At 52.6% G+C, this 20,679-nt stretch overlaps 7 protein-coding genes across 7 annotated transcripts; 4 read left to right on the forward strand and 3 right to left on the reverse strand.

Moving 5' to 3' along the window:
• Positions 1 to 39: 39 nt before the first annotated feature.
• On the forward strand, positions 40 to 1,966 carry CDEST_14450 (Putative major facilitator superfamily, MFS transporter superfamily; the record flags this gene model as incomplete). Its single annotated transcript, XM_062930606.1, has 8 exons — positions 40 to 207; positions 268 to 298; positions 357 to 401; positions 459 to 517; positions 588 to 866; positions 933 to 989; positions 1,048 to 1,302; positions 1,379 to 1,966. 8 exons carry the CDS (start codon positions 40 to 42, stop codon positions 1,964 to 1,966), a joined length of 1,482 nt encoding a protein of 493 aa, XP_062786657.1.
• Positions 1,967 to 2,421: 455 nt separating this feature from the next.
• On the reverse strand, positions 2,422 to 3,136 carry CDEST_14451 (uncharacterized protein; the record flags this gene model as incomplete). The annotated part of the gene is made up of 3 exons (XM_062930607.1): positions 2,422 to 2,590; positions 2,668 to 2,789; positions 2,918 to 3,136. 3 exons carry the CDS (start codon positions 3,134 to 3,136, stop codon positions 2,422 to 2,424), a joined length of 510 nt encoding a protein of 169 aa, XP_062786658.1.
• Positions 3,137 to 5,331: 2,195 nt separating this feature from the next.
• On the forward strand, positions 5,332 to 6,214 carry CDEST_14452 (uncharacterized protein). The gene has a single exon (XM_062930608.1). The coding sequence runs from the start codon at positions 5,372 to 5,374 to the stop codon at positions 6,002 to 6,004; it is 633 nt and encodes a 210-aa protein (XP_062786659.1). The 5' UTR covers positions 5,332 to 5,371; the 3' UTR covers positions 6,005 to 6,214.
• Positions 6,215 to 9,577: 3,363 nt separating this feature from the next.
• Positions 9,578 to 12,073, forward strand: CDEST_14453 (uncharacterized protein; the record flags this gene model as incomplete). Its single annotated transcript, XM_062930609.1, has 5 exons — positions 9,578 to 10,521; positions 10,590 to 10,912; positions 10,972 to 11,372; positions 11,452 to 11,529; positions 11,580 to 12,073. The coding sequence occupies 5 exons, from the start codon at positions 9,578 to 9,580 to the stop codon at positions 11,892 to 11,894; spliced, it is 2,061 nt and encodes a 686-aa protein (XP_062786660.1). The 3' UTR covers positions 11,895 to 12,073.
• Positions 12,074 to 12,291: 218 nt separating this feature from the next.
• Positions 12,292 to 14,523, reverse strand: CDEST_14454 (Putative amino acid/polyamine transporter I; the record flags this gene model as incomplete). Its single annotated transcript, XM_062930610.1, has 9 exons — positions 12,292 to 12,532; positions 12,605 to 12,857; positions 12,910 to 13,046; positions 13,109 to 13,283; positions 13,355 to 13,448; positions 13,506 to 13,762; positions 13,822 to 13,917; positions 13,972 to 14,211; positions 14,265 to 14,523. 9 exons carry the CDS (start codon positions 14,521 to 14,523, stop codon positions 12,292 to 12,294), a joined length of 1,752 nt encoding a protein of 583 aa, XP_062786661.1.
• A 1,042-nt stretch (positions 14,524 to 15,565) lies between these two features.
• Positions 15,566 to 17,036, reverse strand: CDEST_14455 (Putative TauD/TfdA-like domain, taurine dioxygenase TauD-like superfamily; the record flags this gene model as incomplete). Its single annotated transcript, XM_062930611.1, has 4 exons — positions 15,566 to 15,758; positions 15,844 to 16,149; positions 16,214 to 16,700; positions 16,763 to 17,036. 4 exons carry the CDS (start codon positions 17,034 to 17,036, stop codon positions 15,566 to 15,568), a joined length of 1,260 nt encoding a protein of 419 aa, XP_062786662.1.
• A 1,448-nt stretch (positions 17,037 to 18,484) lies between these two features.
• CDEST_14456 (Putative peptidase S10, serine carboxypeptidase, alpha/Beta hydrolase) lies at positions 18,485 to 20,550 on the forward strand (the record flags this gene model as incomplete). Its single annotated transcript, XM_062930612.1, has 4 exons — positions 18,485 to 18,622; positions 18,676 to 18,961; positions 19,014 to 20,448; positions 20,535 to 20,550. 4 exons carry the CDS (start codon positions 18,485 to 18,487, stop codon positions 20,548 to 20,550), a joined length of 1,875 nt encoding a protein of 624 aa, XP_062786663.1.
• Positions 20,551 to 20,679: the final 129 nt, after the last annotated feature.

Raw genomic sequence — 20,679 nt, forward strand, 5'->3', positions numbered from 1 at the left:
AAATAAAACAAAGAAAATACGAACGAACCGCGGCTCACAATGAGCGCGACGACCGACCTCCCGCCCGAGAAGGCGCTGGAGACCCCCGCGAACGATGCAAGCGGCGCGGACAGTCCTTCCGAAGTCGAGAACGGGGACGAAGGCGTCAATACGAAGGCGTTGCTGCGGAAGCTCGATGCCAAGCTACTCCCGGCCGTCGGCATTCTGGTGAGACTGCGAGACGTCCAAACCCCTTATAGAGACCCAACTAACGACGAACCAAACAAGTATCTGCTATCTTTCCTAGACAGATCGAACGGTGAATAGTCTAGCGGATCCCAGGTGGCTCGCCGGAGACAATTCTAACGGGGTCACAGTCGGCAATGCGCGAATCGAAGGCCTCACCGAAGACCTGCACATGTGTTAGTTGGGGATGAGTCCGATTTCTGGTGTCCGTGCTTACTGACGACAAACAATAGCCGGTAATCAGTACCTCACTGGTCTGACGCTGTACTTCATCGGTTATGTGCTCTTTGAAGTAAGATCAAACAGCATCTTCCCACCCTCCTGGCGTCCAACACTACAGAAATGCTCATCCGCCGTCACAGATCCCCTGCAACATCATCCTCAAGAGAACCACGCCGCGGTTCTGGCTGCCAACCCTGACGGTCGCCTGGGGCATCGTCGCCACGCTCATGGGCATCGTCACGAACATGGCCGGCTTCTTCGTCGCGCGCTTCTTCCTCGGCGTCACCGAGAGCGGTCTCTTCCCCGGTGTCGTGTACTATTTCTCCATGTGGTACAAGCGCCGCGAGAGGCAGTACCGCATCTCTCTCTTCTTCAGCGCCGCCTCTCTCGCCGGAGCTTTCGGAGGTATCTTGGCATGGGTACGCCGCCCCTCAAGAAGCCCCCCCCCTTCGTGGAGCGGGAACACCTTTTGCTAACTCAGCCAGGGTATTGGTCACATGCGAGTCGTTTGGGACAATGGATGGCGTTGGATCTTCATACTGGCAATTAACCCCTTTCTATCGATCCGTACCCAAGATAATAGTTGCTGACAGCTCGCAGGAAGGTATTGCGACGGTCGTCATCGCTATCGGCGCGTATTGGTTCATCCAGAACTACCCCGACACCGCAAAGTTCGTGTCCGACAAGGAGCGCCGCTTCATCCGCGCCAGGCTCGCCGCCGACAGCGATGCGACGCACAACGAAAAGTTCACATGGGGCAACGTGATGGACGCTATCAAGGACCCCAAGTGCTGGCTGTACGGGCTCGGCTTTCACACCATGAGCCTGCCGCTGTACACCTTCTCTCTCTTCATTGTAAGTGACCCGCCGAGACGAGGGAGCGTCGCCTTTTTTTTTTTGAAGCGTGAACGGGAAACCTGACCGCCCACAGCCGACAATCATTAGAAATCTCGGCTACACCGCCGCCGTGGCCCAGCTCCTGACCATCCCGCCCTATGCCGTCGCCTTCGTCACGACCCTGACCGTCGCCATCTACTCCGAGCGGACCGGCCGCCGCGCCTTCTTCATCATGGGATCGTCCGCCTTCGCCGCCGTCGGCTACATCATCCTCCTCGCCAATGGCGACCCGACAGGGAAGCCCGGCGTCTCCTACCTCGGGACCTTCTTCGCCGCCGCGGGCATCTACCCGTCCACGGCCCTCGTCCTCTCGTGGCCCGCCATCAACGTGTCGGGCCAGACGAAACGTGCCGTTGGCAACGCCATGCAGATCACCATTGGCAACTTGGGCGCTGTCCTCGGCACGCAGCTGTACCGTGCCAACGACGGGCCGAGATACTTCGTGGGCCATTCGTTTGCGTTGGGATACCTCATTGCTAACATTGTTGTTTGCGGCATCTTGTACATCGTACTCAAGCGGGAGAACACGAGGAGGGAGGCCATCGCTCCGGAGGTTCAGGCCATCGGCGACTTGGAGGACTGGCCCGGAGACAAGGATCCCAGGTGGAGGTTCCAGTACTAGAGATGAGGCAGCTTCATCATTTGTTTAAGGGTGGGGTTAGAGACTGGGCAACATTCCTCGGCATGTTAGAGCGGTATGCTGATGTCGATGGTGGAATATGCAGGCGGCAACTTCTTGACCATTGAAGCGCGTTCATACTGTTAGAAACTAGTGAACCAGAGCGACTTAATGCTAAGCAGAATTGGATATTTTTTGTGACCGACACTCAACAGATGGCAAACTTGGAGGTTCATTCTCAAGCACATGGATCTTGAGGCTGCTTTTAGCCACTGAACAACCACGGCCGTGGCTCACCATAACTCTTGTTGATGACAGCGGATATGCGATCGAACAAGATTTGGCATCAACCTACGAGCAAAAGAGCCGATGGCGCGGTTACCCATCGAACCTATGTAGTAAATATATCGACAGACAACACACACCAGACTGCTGTTCTTGAAACTCGAAGGTCTCCCCTAGTGGTTTGGCACGGGAACAGACTTCGAGTCGTCCCAACAGCTCAGGTAGTTGCGCTGCATTACGCGACAAAAATATCTCTCCGGCTCGTCCTGCGGGTCGTATGCATCGATGGGCTTCCAGTACGGACGGGGGAAGCACTCGCCGCCGACATAATTGGGTTTGGCTCTTCCGGAGAAATGTCAGATTCTTCTTCAAGAGGTCCATACCGCGGCGCCATGAGAAGAGGGCATCCATCCACTCACTTGTATCTCCAGTTCCAGTAGGTGGTCACGCCGCCCCGGCCCTCTTTGCACATCAGCTGCTTTGCCATCCCGCTCATGCACTCCCTAGTTGAGATGTCGCGTTTTATGTCAGCGCCGATCATCTGGAGCTTTGGTCAGCGATCATGTATCGCGGAAGTAGCCGTCTGGCTTCACTCTGAACGTTGAAGCCAGACATGGAAAAATTGCTCAGGGAAGGCGAAGGAACTGTCAGAGAGAGAAGACACAGTACCTTGAGCTCGAGTCCCCAGGATACTTGGTATTTGTCCGTTGCGCAGAATCGCTTGACTTGCAACCTGTCATAGGTCCCGTTCAACTGGTTGCAGACATCCACGATATCCAAGACGTCCTGGTTCTTGTGGTAGGATCCTCTCCGTCCTTCCGAGAAGCAAAACCCCGCCGCAAAGGAGGCATGAAAAAGGGCGGCGAGGAAGACAAGAATGGAGCGCATTCCGTCGGACGTAGACTGGGAGGTATGTGAATGCGCTGTAACAATGGACGAGGTTGTTCGAGACTCGAGAGAACTCTGGACAGCGGTCGGGCTAATTCATCGCGGGTAGACGAGCCATCTTAACGCTGGCCGAGGGTCCGCTAATGTCTGCCAATGAGGATAGATTCAACACTGTGTTGCCTTGCGCAAGGTTCCTTGTCAAGGTAACACAACGTTGCATTCCCTCATCCCTATTCATATGAAGCATTTAGAGCGTGGTGGAACTGTAAGCAAGGTATGACACATGTTGAAGGCCTACCAAGGCGTGATGGTCTTGTTTTCGATCAACCGCAACACCGGAGAACGGCCACAATGAAGTCTCCCACTCCACAATCCATGCAAGGGGATAAGCCTCAAGGATTGAAACATTGGGGGATGCTTTATACGAACTTTCGCGGTCCACCGTTATGCCGGCCTCTGCCTGCTTGGCAACAAAGAAAGCCCTCCGGCACGACAGTAATCATTCAACCATTGAGCCAAAGATAGATCTCGAGAAAGAAGCTAGGATTTGGTTTTATCACTCACTATTCTTTTCGCGCCACCCAAATAAATGGGCCTCGTCTGACTTGGGTGCCATCTCATGTCCTAGCCATCGCTCAAAACCTATTAAGGATTGCTGGTGTTCTTGTGGAAGCTTTCCCACCATTGAAGCAAACTTGCACGGCGTAATCAATCCACAATAGATAACTGCGTCCTGAAAAGCTCATTCCCACCAATAAAAAGATTGACATCATCTTTTCGTCTTCGTGTCCATTCTCTCTACTCCAGCGTCAACATGTACATCGGCATTAACCTTGACACCACTACCTACTCAGGGGTCACTGGTCCATGGTCAAACAAAGCTCAACTATCCGCACCTTGCGCCACAGAACAGCACATACACAGCGTCTAGGTCAAACATGTCTTTTAAGCGAATGCAGAGCGAATATCCCTGCGGAGATCTTCTTCAGATGCCGCTGATTAGAATGGAAGAATATATCAACGTTTGCGTAGCGCTCAGCGTTTATGTGAAAAATGTGAATTGGCACTAGAAAATGTTCTTACTTTTACTTATCTTTTACTTTACCTTACTTATACTATTTATTTATTACTTTACTCTTCTTCCATTCTTATGCGCGCATTTACTTACTTGCTCCTACTCTATTACTTTGTCTCTTTACGTTGCTCTCGTGTTATTATGCAAGAGCTGCTACAGCCTATCCCCCCTATCAGATCCGGGACAGCTGCCAGGAGGGCTGTGCCACCTGTTCCTGTTGAATTAGACATAACGCACACAAAGGGCGCCATGAAGGGCATCGGAGATAGGAATTATCGGCCGGCCCGTTCGGCCGCTCGGCGGCAATGAAGGTACTGCTGCGGGCTTTGCCCCGGGCAGTGGGTTTCGTGGTGGCCTTAGGCACCTAGAAAGGGGGGTTGCTAAGGGCCTCGCTCGGGCAATGTTGGAAACATTAATGGGATGGATCTAGCCACCCAAAAGTAGGGTTTTCCATGTTGGGGAACATGGCCAAAGGGGACAAGGCCATCAATAAGGAGGAAGGATTTCCCCAGTTACACACGCACACACCCGAATACACGCATAATTGACTCACCATACTTTACTACACATAAGTGCTGCTGCAGCCTGCGAGAATAGTTACAGACACAATACACTCAATTGACCATCACGGTTACCCTTGCCAATCTGACAGTTCCAATAGGTCTTTCACTTTCGGCCAGTCCGGCTAGGCTAAGCTGAGCTCGCGCGTAGGTTTAGGGTCAAGAATTAGCATGTGGGGTTCCGTTAAGATTGACTTAAGGACATAATAAGAAACATTACTAGGGTTCCTAATCACGCCCTCGAATACCCCAATCGGAGACCCCGGTTCTACACCTAGCACTACCGTCAAAACTTCACCATAAAGAGCATCCACCCCCTATATCAAGCCGCTTGGGCAGAGTATTTGTAAGTTACACTAGATAGAATGTTAATCTATTAAGAATAAGAGGGCTAATAGTTCCCTTGTGTGTAAGATTTCAAGTGGATTCTCTTATGCTGAGTTTTCTCAGCAAGTACAGTGGGTAAGTTGGTAGAGCTGAGCTTAACGCAAAAGTATATATTCTTTCAAAAATCTCTCCAGACTTGATTGACGTTTACCCGTTGCATGTTGTGTTCCATTTCACAACTTTATACCCTTCATTCTTAGCCTTATCTCCAACATGCATTCTACAAATCTCCTCTTTCTCTTTTGGTCGCTATTATGCTGCACATTTGCCGCTTCTGAAAAGGGTCTTCGTCATGACAACGATATTTATACTGTTGAAAAGGATGGAGACGTTTACTCCGTGTACACACCCTATTACACACCACCCCTTCAGCGTACACCAGTTACAAAGTTGATATTCCCAGAAAAAGATCACGACCTAATAACTGTTGTTGCGGCTTTTAACGGCAGAGAAACCCGACACGCCGATGGTAGCCCAAGGCTACATCTGTCTGAAGTAATTCAAGCTGTAGCAAGCAGCAGGCACGCAAATAGGCCACTCACATCAATCAACTGGATGAGAGGTACACAGGTTATAAATGAAGAGACGCTTGCGATTCTTGATAGGTACTTCGACGAGTGGCGAAAACTTAACAAAAATGCCAAGATTCCAGACACATTCACTTTTACCCCGTCTAGTTCGCTTTGGCCACCCTTGGAAAACACGTCATTCTTTAAAGCCGTTAAGTGGACTTTCGATGGAACCGGGAAGACTATAGGATCTATACACATTAGTCCAAGGAAAGGGTCCAGGAACCCGTTTCGGTGGCGGTTCCATGGGGCAACGATGTCGTGTCACCTAGAATGATTTATGTTGAATTGGAGGGTATAACGCACACGAAGGGCGCCACGGAGGGCATCGGAGATAGGACACGTTGGAGAAGTGCCTGGCTGCAAGGCTGCGTCGATCTAAGGTTGGATTCTCTTTAAGCAACTGAAATTCTTTCAAAAGATCTCGATGATTGTTGAGCGCTGAACAATTCTCTCCCATAACATCAGCGGCATATGATGAAGTACAAAGGCTGCAGAAGTGGAAGAATGGCTCGAGTCTATCCAATCGCTTCTATAGGCATGCTGTAGAAACACAACGCTAGCTATAACTACAGACATAACACGCTTGCCATTGCCATAATAGTTGGACCAGTTCTTGCTTCTCAGCATCTAATATCGAAACAGCAAGCAGAAAAGTGACAATTTCAGGGGTCATCTTGAATATTTTAAGTGGGGTAATTTGGATGTGTACGAGCATTAAGCAGGGTGGATGGTGGAAGATAACATATACGCCCTCTCGGGCCAGCAGTGCCCGCCGCAAGCCACGTCAGTTCAATATGCGGCCGCTTGAAGCTGCAGGTTATGCCGTACTACCTTTAGGCGTTTCTTTCGTAGTCTGATTGGCTACGGTTGGCTGTGAGGTGAGCTGGTTTGCAGGAAGCGCTAAAAAGCCTTGCGGTTTGCCTCAGCAAGACTTGCTTCGCTACGTTGTTGTGCTGTGCCGTCCTCGTCCTCAATACCCCGCATGAAGTCAAAGCAGTGAACCTGGAGAGAGGTTTCGCCCACCGATTTTGATACAATTGCCTTCTTCCCAGATTCTTGCGTGACTTCCGAAGCCACTATTGCACGTCATGTCAGGAGCCCGCGGCAACTCTTCTGATCGCGGCCTTGGCGACGAAAGCAACGGACCACAATCTGATGAGTCGTCCAAGTCACCTGCACCGTGCCTCAAAATGGCAACCGAAGTTCGAGTCGAGTGATTAATCGCCGGCGCGAGGTTTACGGCCACGCTGTTGGAGACGACGTGTTTAGCGACATCTATGTCATATCTATGACGGATATCTTCAAAGATATTGGTCGCTGTCTGAGGGCTAGATCGGTTAAGATGCCATCCCGCGTTGACATCTTGTCCGTTCGCTGTCGAGGCGCTTCGGTTATACGTGGTGAAGCTCAACAAAGATACGAAACGACAACGTCGGCAGACAAATGTCTCCCGCCGGGGCAATTTAGAGAAGCAGGCCAAGCCGAGTTCAGCTGCACGAAACCCCCTCAGAACCCACCAGCCCACCTTCGCTGTCTCAAGCCTAAACTGCTGCAATGATTACAGGTTACTTTAGTCTTGTTCTTTACGCAATTGACCGTTTTACAACTGCGAGACCTCCTCTTCATTTGGTTTTAGATGCGTATCCAATAATAGAAAACCCTTTCCAACTTTCGACAAGACCAGCGCGAGTCTGACTCCCAACGCCTAGGACATTTTTTAGCTGAAAAGCTTGGGGCACTCTTTATGACACCTTTCTCCTCATCAGGATGTTGTCGGCCAATAAACGACTTTCTCTTTGCTTGAGAAAAATTCGAAACAAAACGCGTCACTAAACATCCTGAGTTGATGTAAACAAGCCTTAGAGGGAAATTTTGGCTTCGAAGTTCCTAGAATAAAGCGTCTACTTCAATTATGTAACGCCCTCGGACGCCCTCTCCTAGCTTCATCCACGGAATATTTCAACAGTCATCGGGTAACACGCGTCGAGAATGCCAATTGGTGGCAAATACTCTCTGCTCCGCCCCTTCTTAGGGAAAATCCGTGGCACTACAAAGTAAGTCGATTGAGTTGATATTGGAGCAGGCTGTAAATGAAGTACATGAACTATTGAGTGTTCTCCAAAGGGCCGGAACCATATCTGGCGGACCAACTCTAGCTCTACAAATCAAAGCACTCTGCCTGCTTCCACTTCATTCATCATGTGAATCTAGCCCTAAGAGCTTTTCTGCGCTTCCTAGATATCAACTCAACCCGGCGTACAGGAGAACTGGAATCCCGAGAAACGGAATCAGATGCTGACATATTCTTGCGCACCCGCCGGTGTGGTCACGTTGTACTTTACACAGCTCTCCAGCGACGAGAGACAAGTTAATTTGAGACAACTTTGTCTGTATTGTTTACTTCTCCCTCGTCTTGTCGTAGGTGTCAATCTGCTGAAGCACACCAGAAGAGATAACGCCCCTTGGTTCCAGGTATCCGAGTGCTCTGAGAATGAGGCGGTCTGGTACTGTGTTTCTGTCGTTCAACAACTTGGAGAGTTGGGGATTTTGTGCAGGCTTTGAGGTCCTGTGGGTTGCATTTTGTTAGCTGGGTGATTCTTACGGGAAAAGAACAGGAAAACAACGAGGTTCAATACCCTGCTTGGAGACTACCCTGAGGCTTCGAGGAATCCATGATTGTGCTGCTAGAGTAGTGTCTGATGGAGTGAAAGTGGTTTTGATTTGATTCGCCGATTCTTCGTTCACAGGTTGAGAAGTGCATGCCGTTAGAAAAGCCGGCCTCCATTGCAGTAGCCCTCAGTGACAAAACAGAGCATTTATGAGTAGAGAAATGACCGCTCCCCATCGTCATAGAAGCGAACCGAATGGTTCACACCCCAAATATTTTGAATGGTAGTTCAAGTTTGGAAAATTGAAAGCTTTCAATCTGACATTGGATTGTTGTGTGGATCGCTTCTGGCTTATCAGCCATCTTTACGATGCGCTCACTTGAGCTGCTGTAAGAACACAAACCCAACTCAAATTTGACTGAGGCTCAAATAGATTCAGCGGAAAGTATTTCTATCCGCGCCCAAATATTCCCGAGGAGTGATGCAGGAACTTTCAAAAAAAAAAAAAATCTTTTTCTTTTTTCAGGAGGTAGACGATAACACGTAGGTCTTCCGCAGTGCATCTTTCACAAGTTTCTAGCTCATTCTCAAATGAACATTACCTGTCCCTTTCGTTAGGTGTACCTCAATTGGCCCCCAAAACCAGCGATGTTCATTCTTAGTTAGTAGCTAGATGGAGACTGTCCCACTTTTGGCGACCTAGATCTGTTGACTCCTGGTCTCCAATGATATCCAATCACGACGATTCATTCAAATTCATTCGAGTCGAAATTGAGCAAACCAATCAAAGCCTCAGCACTTGCGGCCCACCGCCTTGCCCAGGATCGTGGCGTTCTGTCAAGGATGCTCTGTGGTCTCTAATAGGTCTCTTTCTGGACACCCCATCCACGGCTTCAGCCACGACTGCAGGTGATAGCCTATGATGTGAGATGCCTCTTGATAACCAAGCGCCGCATTCCTCTATCGGGCGAAGTTGAACTCAACCAAAATGAAACAAACCAATCACAGCGACAACGATTATGACATCAACTTTGAGCCGGGAGGATGCGGCTCTGCTATTTGCACTCTTGCACGCCCTTCTCTCTTTTCGTGTTCATTAAGTGGAACATAAGCACACTAAATTGGAACCAGCCATTCCCGATCCAAGCAGCCTCGTCCATCATAGTCCACACATCATGGCGGACAATAGTAAGGCGACCATGGTCTCACGCAAACACGACAGGCTTGAGGCATCACATATGCCATCCGAGCCTATATATCCTGAAGCCAAAACATACAGATCATCGATTTCCAGCACCCAGAAACGGCACTTCACCCAAACAGACGACAGCTGTTCCGTGGGAACTATGTCAAACTCTGACTCCAAATCCCATCTCACAGTCTTTTCGAACCCTCCTCCTTTGGGCTCCATAATGGGTTCCCTGTCACCAACAACACCCTCACCGTCCCGACCTCCGAGCCCTGTACTAGCGGCCCGAGCCTCACATGCAGTGGAATTGGATCTTGCTGGCATTGGGGGACCGTTGCCGGTTCGATTCAAAAGACAGCAAAGTCTTGATTTTCATCAATCGGAAGACCGAAGCAAAACTCCTCAACAAGATACCAGCCTAGGCGAGTGTAAATGCCCATCTCGTGACCCAGCGGTCGCCAACGATCTTTCAGACTCGGACCCAGAAGAAGAAGATGTCGACATCGATCTCGAGAACACTGCAAGCATCGCATTGTCTCTATGCTTTGGGGTTACTCTTGACCGCCTTCTCCGGCCGATCCGCGTCCTCGATGCTTTCTCTGGGTTTAAAGATCGGTGTGCTGAGATTCTTCAGGAGGATGAGAATTTCAGATTAATAGATTGGGATGACGACGGTTTTTCGTGCTTCGATGTGGAGGAAACTCCACCTGCACACGATGCTCACCCTCCCGAAAAGACCTCGAACGGGGCTCAACGATCAACTCCGCCGACAAAGAAACGCTCACGAGGACCAGAGGACGAAGCTGATGAGTTGGACAGTTCGAATCTGGATCCGAATCAATGCCAAGTTTCCTACAAGCGAGGACCTTACAGGAAGAGACGCGATGCCAGTGATCTGAGTTGCCCTTTCAGAAAACGCAACCCCAGGAGATTCAACGTGCGAGATCATTTGGCATGTGCAAATGTATCCTTCAAGGACATGTCAAAGTTGAAGTGAGTAACAAATCCCTCATTATGTTGATGACAGTACGTCTTGCAGGCCTGGACTTGTACTGTTCGAGCTCTCATAAGTCCTTTGGATGCTGTAACTCAGAACTAACTTCAGGGCCTATCTCAAGGATTCATTTACGCACACATCATATCAGACCTTTCTGCCGTTGGTGTATGCAACCAACTGGCGATGGCCCCTCTCATTCCCCCCAAGAGTGTATCCGCTATAGCCAGACGGGCGCCGCTCTCGAAACTCGACCGCGAGACCCCGAAGATGGCCTCAATACACAAACAGGAATCATCCTCATGAGCAGGGCACGCGGATCAAGGATCGAAGACTGGGCTTCCATGTGGCGATTACTGTTTCCAGGAGATGAGAACGTGCCATCTCCAGGTGAGTAGACTTTCCACCATGTGACTGGTCTGTGACGGGGCTAAACTGTTCTTCGTCAGAATTCGAGCCAGTGATTGAGCACCACGATATCGCTGATGATGGGTATAACTTCTGTGTTCACGATGTCACAGATGCGGTCATCAGCACTATCAGTGATCAATTTGGGCTTGTACACCAACGACACTTCAGCTTGTCTACTCGCCAGACAATCAAAACGGCTATCCATACCAAGTTGCAACCCCTCTTCAAAGGTTCACCGTACGCTGTCTTGAAGCAAGTGGAAGTTTCTGAAGATCCCTCGACGCTCACAGACCTAAATCAAACGATTCACGGTATTCTTAATGCTTCAACAGCTCTTGATGACAGCGATACGTCGGGAGATAGCGATATGTCGCCAGATAAAATCACTCCGCCTGGATCCACATCTCCAGACCAGCCCTCGGGATCAGGAGATACTTTGGTCTGTGACCAAAGGCCCTCTGTGGCATGAGTCCCTCCCTTGTCATTCTTGGATCAGACCCTTCTAACCGTTCATTTAGGCTGCAAATTCGGCTCCAGTGACTCATGTAACAGAGCACACGGGTTGGCAACCTGGTTCTTCACAGTTTCAGGTGGAAGTAAGAATATCAACCCTGAAAATGATACTGAGAATCCCTAACGTTTCCAGCATCTTCCACGACCCAACTCTGCTTTTAGCGGATTGCCAACTGCTTTCTTTGGCAATGAAAACTTCCCCAGTCTCGCCAGACTTCCTCAGCAGTCACAGTTCCCCAACTTTGCCGGCCATCCTGAAGTCCTGGGCGATTGGCCATCTCAATTTCCGGGTACATTTACAACTACACCTGCGGACGACGAGGATTTATCTTTCATGTCTGTGTCCTGGATAGGCCAGCCAACTGGTTACGATCCGTGGTTTTGCTCTGCCCCGAATAATGAACATGAGTACTCCTTTGGTGGCCCTAGTCAACCTCCCCGACAATAGGCCTGTAAAGCGGTACTTGTTGAAGGCTTGACTTGATCGCGGTCATATTCCGGCCTGCCTTGTGGATCAGAACAAGCTTAGAGCCAAAAACCAGTCGGTAGGTTATTTGTGTTGATTGAGCGAGTGCCAGAAGAACGACGGAAGATGAGAATGTACTTCAATTACAGCATTTCCAAGGCCTTAAACAAACACTTTATTTTTCTCTCTATTTTGTGTTTGTAGACAGGTAATGAATCGGATGTGTCCCTTTAAGCAGCAAACCTCACCGCCAGGCGTTACGCCAGACGAGCCGGGACTTCAACAAACCGCAATCGTAGTTGTTGTTCGCCTTTTTTGTTCCCAAACAAATCAGTTTCAATTTACTAGATGCAGCCTCTTGAGACCTTTCCTGTTGAGCCTAAGCATCAAGGCCCTTCTTCTCCTCTTCTGTAGCCTGTTCGCTTAGAGTCTGTTGCAAAGGCCGTCCAACATGGTCATGGGTCGCGTCCCACTCAGCCAGCTCCGCGATAGGCACCTTGATAAGCTTGTGACTCTGCGCGCCGTCTGCAAGCTCTAGTACTTGCTGACGGATCTCGTACCCCTTCAACTTAGGAACCGCATAGATCCAGAGCCAGTAGTAAACTCCACATCCAAGCAGACTTGAAGGTCTCGCGTTAGCCTTCTTTCTTCCACTGTTGATATGTAGAATCCTAAACGAGAGAATTACTCACATTCCGATGCCAGCGACAACATATGTCGCGTACCAGAAGCTGACATCGCCGGCAAACACGCCGCCGGCGGGTGGGTACCACGGCATGACGAGGAGATAGACGTCTTTAACGATGTTGAAGACGATAATGACATCCCAGGCCTTGAAGATAGGTCGTGGCAGATTCAGGCGCTTGCGACGCCACCGGACGACGTACAGGCCGACAGTCATAACGAAGCCAAAAAATGCAGATGGGTAAACCTGCAAATCGGCAACTGGGTCACGGTTAGTCCAAGCTAAGAAGGGAACATCGGCATGAAGACTCACTAAAGTTGAAAGCGTCACCGGCGGGCGGCGCGACCACCATAATGACGGTCAAGATCCATTTCACGAGGTATGGACCCAAGGTTGTGCCAAATGGCCTAGTGGAGGCCCAGAATCTGGGGTACGGCAGAACTCCTTGTCTGCAAAGTTTCAATCAGCAATCAACACGAGTGCCAACTTCCAATGTTCATAGAGCCCTCACCTTCCACACTCGCGGAGCATACGAGACGATCCAATCAGGACAGTCAGGAGATTGCCGAAGGAGCTCAGTGCAATCAAGAAATTGAGACCTCTGACGGCCCGGCTGGAGCCGAAGACGTTCTCGAAGAAAAGACTCGCGGCAATCTCCTTGGCCGCGGCGAGATCGGCTTTCGGGACTAGTATGTAGCGGTTAATATCTGAGGCATAGGCCGCATGGCTGATGGAACGTCATTGGGCATCATCTTACCGGCAGCGAAGTAGGCAATGTTGGCCAAGATGTAAAGCACAGTGACAATCGCCAGTGCGATCCAACCGTTCTTCCTGATCTGCCGAACCGGATCCTAAAAGGACTGGTGAGCACAGCCGAGGTATGAGACAGGGCTTGTGTCCCGACCTACCTTCACTTCATTGACCACGTTGAAAGCGTTCTCGTATCCCGCGTAGGAGAAGATGATTCTGTACAGGGCGTTCGTCAGGCCATAGGCCGTGGCAGTGCCTTCGAACGGGTTTTGGAAGTTGGCGCGCGGCTCGGGCACTTTCGTGTGCCCCCCGAGAACGACAAGACCTGTGATTACGATGAAGACCAGAGTGATGAGCTTGACCACCCCGACTCCGTTTGAAAAGCGGTACGCGAACCGGTTGTTGAGTGCAACGACTGGAGTCGCAGTGTCAGCCACAACAAGGCTGGAATTGCTCTGGGAACAAAAGACTCACCCAGTGTGGCGACTGTGAAGCCGGCCACCGCGACGCCTTTCAACTGCCAGGGGCTGGGGGTCGTCCCGGCAGCTCTAAACAGATATTGCGACAAGACTTTCGAGTATCAGCAAGCGTTGATCTGGACCGTGGCTAGACCGAACGTCTCACCGATGGCGTTGCCGCTACTAAACGATAGAGCAACGGACTGAAACGCAAAGGCAGTTGGGAACAGCCACTTGGGTCGAGGCCAGGCTTGCTCGAGATAGACAACCTCGGACCCGGACCTGTTGGGGAAGTATGATGCGAACTCGAGGTATACGGAAAAAGAGGCGATGGATGTCAGGAAGCCCAGAGCCCAGTATATCATGCTGAGGCCCACGGAACCGGTGCCCTTGAGGATCGAGGAAGCTTCACACCGGTCAAGTCAGCTATGGAATAGGCAGTTTTCGGGGGGGATTTACGAGTGGAGTACACTCCGGTGCCGATCATCTTGCTGATGTTCAGAAAGATGATTGTGATTGGGCCGACGCTGTATCCCAAGGGAGAGCTTGTCTCGACCGGTGCCCCCGTCGCTTCCTGGTAGGATAGACCAGAGTCATTGCCGGCTTTTTCGACGACAAAATGGAGGCTTCCGTCCGTCACGTCGGATTCGTGGCCGGAGTTGTCTTCATGGTTAGCCTCCGGAGTTCGACGGCTGAAGGGCCGCCTCAGGAACGACATCGTGGGACCTCGGTTCGGAACCAGCTTGAACTGAGAGACTGAATAAAACCGATAGGCAGAACCTGGATGATGCTATCAAGAGAGGAGATATTCTGAAACCTGCTTGGACTCTCTGGAGAGATCGGTGAAGATAAGATGGGACGACCGGACCCTATAAACAAGCTCATGACATCCTGTGGGGTCCCCATTCCGTACTCGAGCCCGCCTCACGGACCCCCATCACCACATGCGTTATCAGGTGTCAGACCTCACCTTCCTTGGGACAGCTCTCAGTCTTGCGATGCCAGCTGAGGTTTCCCGATGGCACAAGCCGGTGGCAGACCCCTATCCAGTCGTTGGGCGGTGGGGGTTGCGACGTTGCAATTCGGGGTCCCGATAACGCAATTCGAGAGGAGCAGCAACTGAAGTGCAGCTATGCGCCGGCGTGGGATGATAAGGTTCGGGAAATATCGATGCAAACGCCATGCCCCCGTCTTGCCCGTGCCGAGGATGTGCCCAAAGACCACAGACATCGATGAAGTCCCAAGTGTTGATGCTGTTGGTTGCTGATATCGAGACCTTGCTTGTCAGGGGTCGATACCCCAATCCGTCGTATGCCGCGGCGAACGTCATCTGTGCCTTGCAAGATGCGATTAATGTGACCGGGTTACGCACTGCAACTAACAACAGGAAAGCTAAGGCTAGAACATGTGCTTTATTTTTTGACTGGGAGCTCAACCAGTTAGATATCAAGCCCATACATCTTCTATGAAGGAAGCGAGTCATGAGCCGTGTGATTGTTGATCTCTCTTGCACACGCGCTGGACATGGCGTCCTGACCCGGACCAGGTTAGCGAAGCTTTCAGTAACGCCGGGCTCTCATAGAAGAGTCTGTGAATCCATTCACAGCATTCTTTCTTGTGAAATCAGAGTGTCGTATTTTTGCTGCTCATTAGAGATGGTGTTTGTGTGTTTGATTAACCTAGTTGGATCCGGCTGCGATGACAAACGATACAGGGTTCATTTTAATAGCCACGGCCGACGTTCTCCCCATGCAGTCGCCTCAAGAAGTCGAGCCGGCATTCTCCTCAGGCTTAAACTCCCCTCTGCTTGCGCTTCGGATCTGTGGCTCGAGGGGAAACACAGACTTCTCGGGAGTCACGCCAGAGTATACCCGGTCCCATCGCTCCTTCAGCGCCTCGGGCGTCTTCCAAGCATTTTCGGGATCCCTAAGCCAGAGGCGGATCAAGTGACGACTTTGCAGAACGAGTCAGTAAATGCATGGGAAGAGGGCAAGGGGTGGGAGCTCGTCGGGGGCTTGATTTGTAATTCGCCACTTACTGCTTCTCCTCCGAGTCGACGAACCCCCCACGGGCGTGGAAGATGCTCAGGTTGTTCGCGTACTGTATGTCGCCAACATGGAAGTCCAGGGAGGCGGCGTACTTCTCGGCGAGGAAGTGCAGGGCGTCGAGGGCCTCGGCCTGCGCCTCCGTGATGGGGGGGATGTCAGACGACCGCGGCAGGCCCCAGTACCCTGTGAAACTGCGTCGGGCGTATTGGATGATCAAGCGCTCGGGCACGCCGTCGGCGGCGGGCTGGTGGTGCAGGAGGGGTCTGCTGCTGTAGGATCTGCCATCCTTTCCGAATCTAATCCGGGGTTCAGTTGTGAGTCCTTGCATATCAGTTCGTTAAATTGAAAAGAGGGACTCACTCATCGGCGTCCCATGGCTGGGCCAGGGTGTGAATCAGATCGGGTCTCGTCCTGGCCAGCTCGTTGTAGACGTGCCAGCTGCTCGACAAGTAGCTCTGCCCACCTTCGGCGGCCTCGCCGAGAGCGAAGAGGGCAATCACATCGCCGACATCAGTGTGGAACACCTGCTTCTCCGTGGTGTACGCTGGCGCGCCGATTCGGTGGGCGTCGACGACTTTTGTGAGGTCCTTGATGTGGGCGAGCACGACATCCGCAGGCTCGCCTTGGAACTGGTTGTCTTGTCGCCCGCGAACCGGCGCGACGTGAGAGGAGACCCCGGCGTAGATGATGACGTTCTCCTCGCGGCTGTACTTCTCGACGGGCACCCCGCGGACAACCTTGAAGCCATGGCCGTTGTGGATCTCATCCGAGATCTCGCGGAGGGTCTGGTGGAGATTAGGCAGCGGGAATGTCTCTTGGCTGATTTCGCCCAACGGCTTCTTCAAGGCTGTGTCACGAGTGAGTAATTACTCGACTGCATCCAAGCAAGCGCAGTGGAGGTTCACCTACACTTGAAGTGGTTGAGCGCCTCATCGATCTCCTTCTTGTCGGCATCCGTTAGGACGTAGTTCCAGTTGTAGTGCTGAGCCAGGGTGTTGCCGTCCCAAACTAGCTTGGACTCCAGTTTCTGCGGGAAGCCCTCCGGCAACGACTTTTCCAGTTTTTCCTGCTCTTGGCGACGCTTGATCCGAGCCAGGTAGTTGTCATGGCTGGGGGTGTATGCGATGTCTGGTTGGCCCGGGGGACCAGGAAGTGTCGGGGCTTGAACTGCAGCGGCGGCCATTTTCAATGTCGTCTGTCTTTTGAGAAAAATTCCACCTTTGCTTCGTCAAGTCGGTAGAGATCTTCACGGGGGCCTCTGTGCGTTTTTATGTCTTGTCCAAGCTTTGAGTCAAACATGAGACGACGCCCTAAAGTTGACTCGAAGGTTCGCGTGTGGAGAGCATCAAATGGCAAACGGAGTCGGAACCGTTACCCGAGGTGGAACGCTTCGCACGAATGTCGTGGCACCCGTGAGACAGGCCAATGATGGCGGTCATATTGAAGATTCGCATTTGTCAGACGCTCCATGAGTCGCGCTGGAAATGCGAACGCAGGGCTTGTTCTCAGACTCTCAGTGGCTCTTGTGAGCTTCGCCATGTTTGCCATCTCGGCTAGAGAAGGCGTCATGCCGCGTGTGTTGCGATCCTGCGGGGAACCCTGAAACGCAATTCGACGGCGTCATCTTCCCGCAAATGTCGCAATCCAAAGCCAATGTCCGTGTATGCAGCGGGCGATGCCCGGGCGCACAGCCGATTTCCCATCGGAGAATGTGGCTTGAAGCGGGACCCTATCCGGAGGCTGTGGCTGGGCTAGTTACCGGACTTTGAAGGTGCTCCGCCCGGTCAACGGATCCGAATCAAACCACTGATGACCGGAACCCCACTCGGTCCGGACCAATCACCTCCGGCGCGGCCCCATAAAAGCGGACGTCTGCGACCGGCTCGGCATGGAGATTTTACTGAAACGAAAAATTGTGGCAAAGCCTGGAAGGAACCCAAACATTGAGATCTTCAGAATCTCGATGATGCTTAAACTTGGTAACCCTTCACCGAGCTACATCACTTGATTCATCCGCTGCCGACACCAACAGCAAATCCCGAGGTAAAGCGAGCTTTGAGTCAGAGAACACAGTCACCCTGCGACACCTAATACCGTCGAACCTGCACAACATTCGACATGACGTGCAAGAGAAGCCAGCCCCTGGCCATCGGCTCGACTGGCAATGCAGATAGGAACCTTTGGTCCTCAACGGTGCATTCGAAGCGGGAATCAACTTCGCCAATGCTATTCTGATTGGCCAATGCATCACGCCGTCCCGGCGAAATTAATGCTTCGTTCTCCAACCGAGTCTTGGCCCTCCTTCGGCTCTCCCATCGAACGTCAACCCCGCATCACCCCAGCCCCCTGCGTGTGCATATTACCTTCGCAAACCGCGTCGGCTTCCCGGGCAAACTTGGTACGACTGACTTGGCAGTGCGACTGTGCGGCCTGCGCAAAGATAATGAAATCGCTAGCGATAAAAAGTGCCCAAGTAGGAAGGTGCCGACGGACGCAACGCCCGCGGGCTTTGGGTGATGCGTAGATATACTGTAGCTCGCTGTTGCGAATCGATTATTGTCTGGGAATTTCTGCCTTCCTCTGTGGCTATCAATGCGAGTCTAGCTTTCCTACAGAGGAGCCAGGAGAATGATGCTGCCCAGGCTGTCCCTTCTCGCCCTCGTGGGTGCCCTTCTCGGCCCTTCGCTAGCTCAGTTTCCCCCAACGCCCGAAGGGGTCACTGTCTTGAAGTCTAAGTTCGACGAAGGCATCGAGATCAGCTTCAAGGAGGTATGTTGTCCTGTCACAAGATCCGTCAAGAAGGCAACGCCTGACACCATCAGCCCGGTCTTTGCGAGGAGGCAGAAGGTGTCAAGTCCTACGCCGGGTACATCAAGCTTCCTTCCGGAACCCTCGAGGGCGTCGGGCAGGAGCAAGACTATGAGATCAACACCTTCTTCTGGTTCTTCGAGGCCAAACATGACCCCGAGAACGCGCCCCTGTCTATCTGGATGAACGGCGGCCCCGGCAGCTCGTCGATGCCCGGGCTGTTCAACGAGAACGGGCCGTGCTACATCAACGCAGACTCCAAGTCGACGCGGCCCAGCGAGTGGTCTTGGAACAACAAAGGTGAGAGAATCCTCCTTGAATCCACAGCCCTCCAATGCTCACACATCCCCAGTCAACATGCTGTACATCGACCAACCGGTCCAGGTGGGCTTCTCGTACGACACCCTCCGCAACGTCACCAGGAACCTCCTCGGCGGCACTCAGACCCTCAATGCATCGAGTCCCGTCCCGTCGCAGAATGTGACCTTCCAGACGGGCACGCTGGCCAGCGGGAACAGGAACACGACGAGCTGGGGAAGCCGCAACGCCGCCATCGCCCTCTGGCACTTCTCCCAGGTCTGGTTCCAGGAGTTCCCCGGCTACCACCCCAACGACGACCGCATCAGCATCGCAACGCAGTCCTACGGCGGTCGCTACGGCCCCGCGTTCGCCACCTACTTCCAGGAGCAGAACGAAAAGATCAGAAACGGCACCTGGGACGGGACTGAGGGCGAGAAGTACATCCTGAACCTCGACACCCTCCTCATCGTCAACGGCTGCATCGATCGGCAGGTCCAGTGGCTATCGTACCCCGAGATGGCCTTCAATAACACGTACGGGATCCAGACGGTTAACGAGACGGTGTACCGTGGAATGGTCGACGCGTACCACAGGGGGGGCGGGTGCCGTGATCAGACCGACGCCTGCCGCGAGGTCGCCGCCGTCTACGACCCGGAGAACGTCGGTATCAACGCGACAGTCAACCGGATCTGCGAGGCGGCCGAGTCGTACTGCACCCGCTACATCCGAGACCCGTACCTCGACATATCGGGCCGCGACTATTACGACGTCACCCAGGTCGACCCAACCCTCTTCCCGGCCCCCTTCACCGTGGGCTACCTCAATCAGCCGCACGTGCAGTCCGCCCTCGGCGTGCCGCTCAACTGGACGGGGAGCTCGAGCGCCTCGTCCTCGGCGTTCCGCGGCATCGGCGACTACCCGCGCCCCGGCTGGATCGAGGACATCGCTTCCCTGCTGCACAGCGGCGTCAAGGTCTCGCTCATGTATGGCGATCGCGACTTCGCGTGCAACTGGATCGGCGGCGAGGAAGTGGCCCTAGCAATTCCCTGGGTGGACCAGGAAAACTTCGCTGCGGCGGGCTACGAGCCGCTCCAGACGAATTGCACCTACGAGGGCGGCCAGGTGCGACAGTACGGAAACTTGTCGTACATCAGGGTCTACCAGGCCGGCCACGCCGTGCCGTCATACCAGCCCGAGTCGGCGTACCGCATCTTCAACCGCGCCCTGTTCAACAGGGACATCGCGACGGGGCGCGTCGACACGGCGGCGGACCCGACGTACGGCACGCGGGGGCCAGCTGACACGTTCGGCATCAAGAGCGAGGTCCCGCCTCAGTACGAGGACTTTTGCTACGTCCTCGACCCGAGCACGTGTAGTCGGGAGCAGGTTGCGGCCCTCCGCGCGGGCACTGCTGTGATCAAAGACTACATCATGATCGATCCGCCCAGCGAGCAGGGCGCCGCGCTGGGGATCAAAGCGAGGGAGATGTAAGTGATGCTCGACTACTCGAACCCCCCCCCCCCCCCTCCTTCAATTTTTTTTTTGGAAGTGCATGCTGACCGATATTCTCCAGCCTTGATGAAGTATAGAGACTATGAATGCTGCTAGAGGTGCTCATTTTGAGTAGATAAGACTTGCCTCTACTTACAGCATAGGATTTGGTGTATCGGACTTGGGTGACAAGAGGCTACAAACACAGGTTCCTACCCTGGCTTGTT

This window comes from Colletotrichum destructivum, chromosome 10, assembly GCF_034447905.1.
Source record: "Colletotrichum destructivum chromosome 10, complete sequence".
In the NCBI taxonomy this organism is placed as follows: domain Eukaryota; kingdom Fungi; phylum Ascomycota; class Sordariomycetes; order Glomerellales; family Glomerellaceae; genus Colletotrichum; species Colletotrichum destructivum.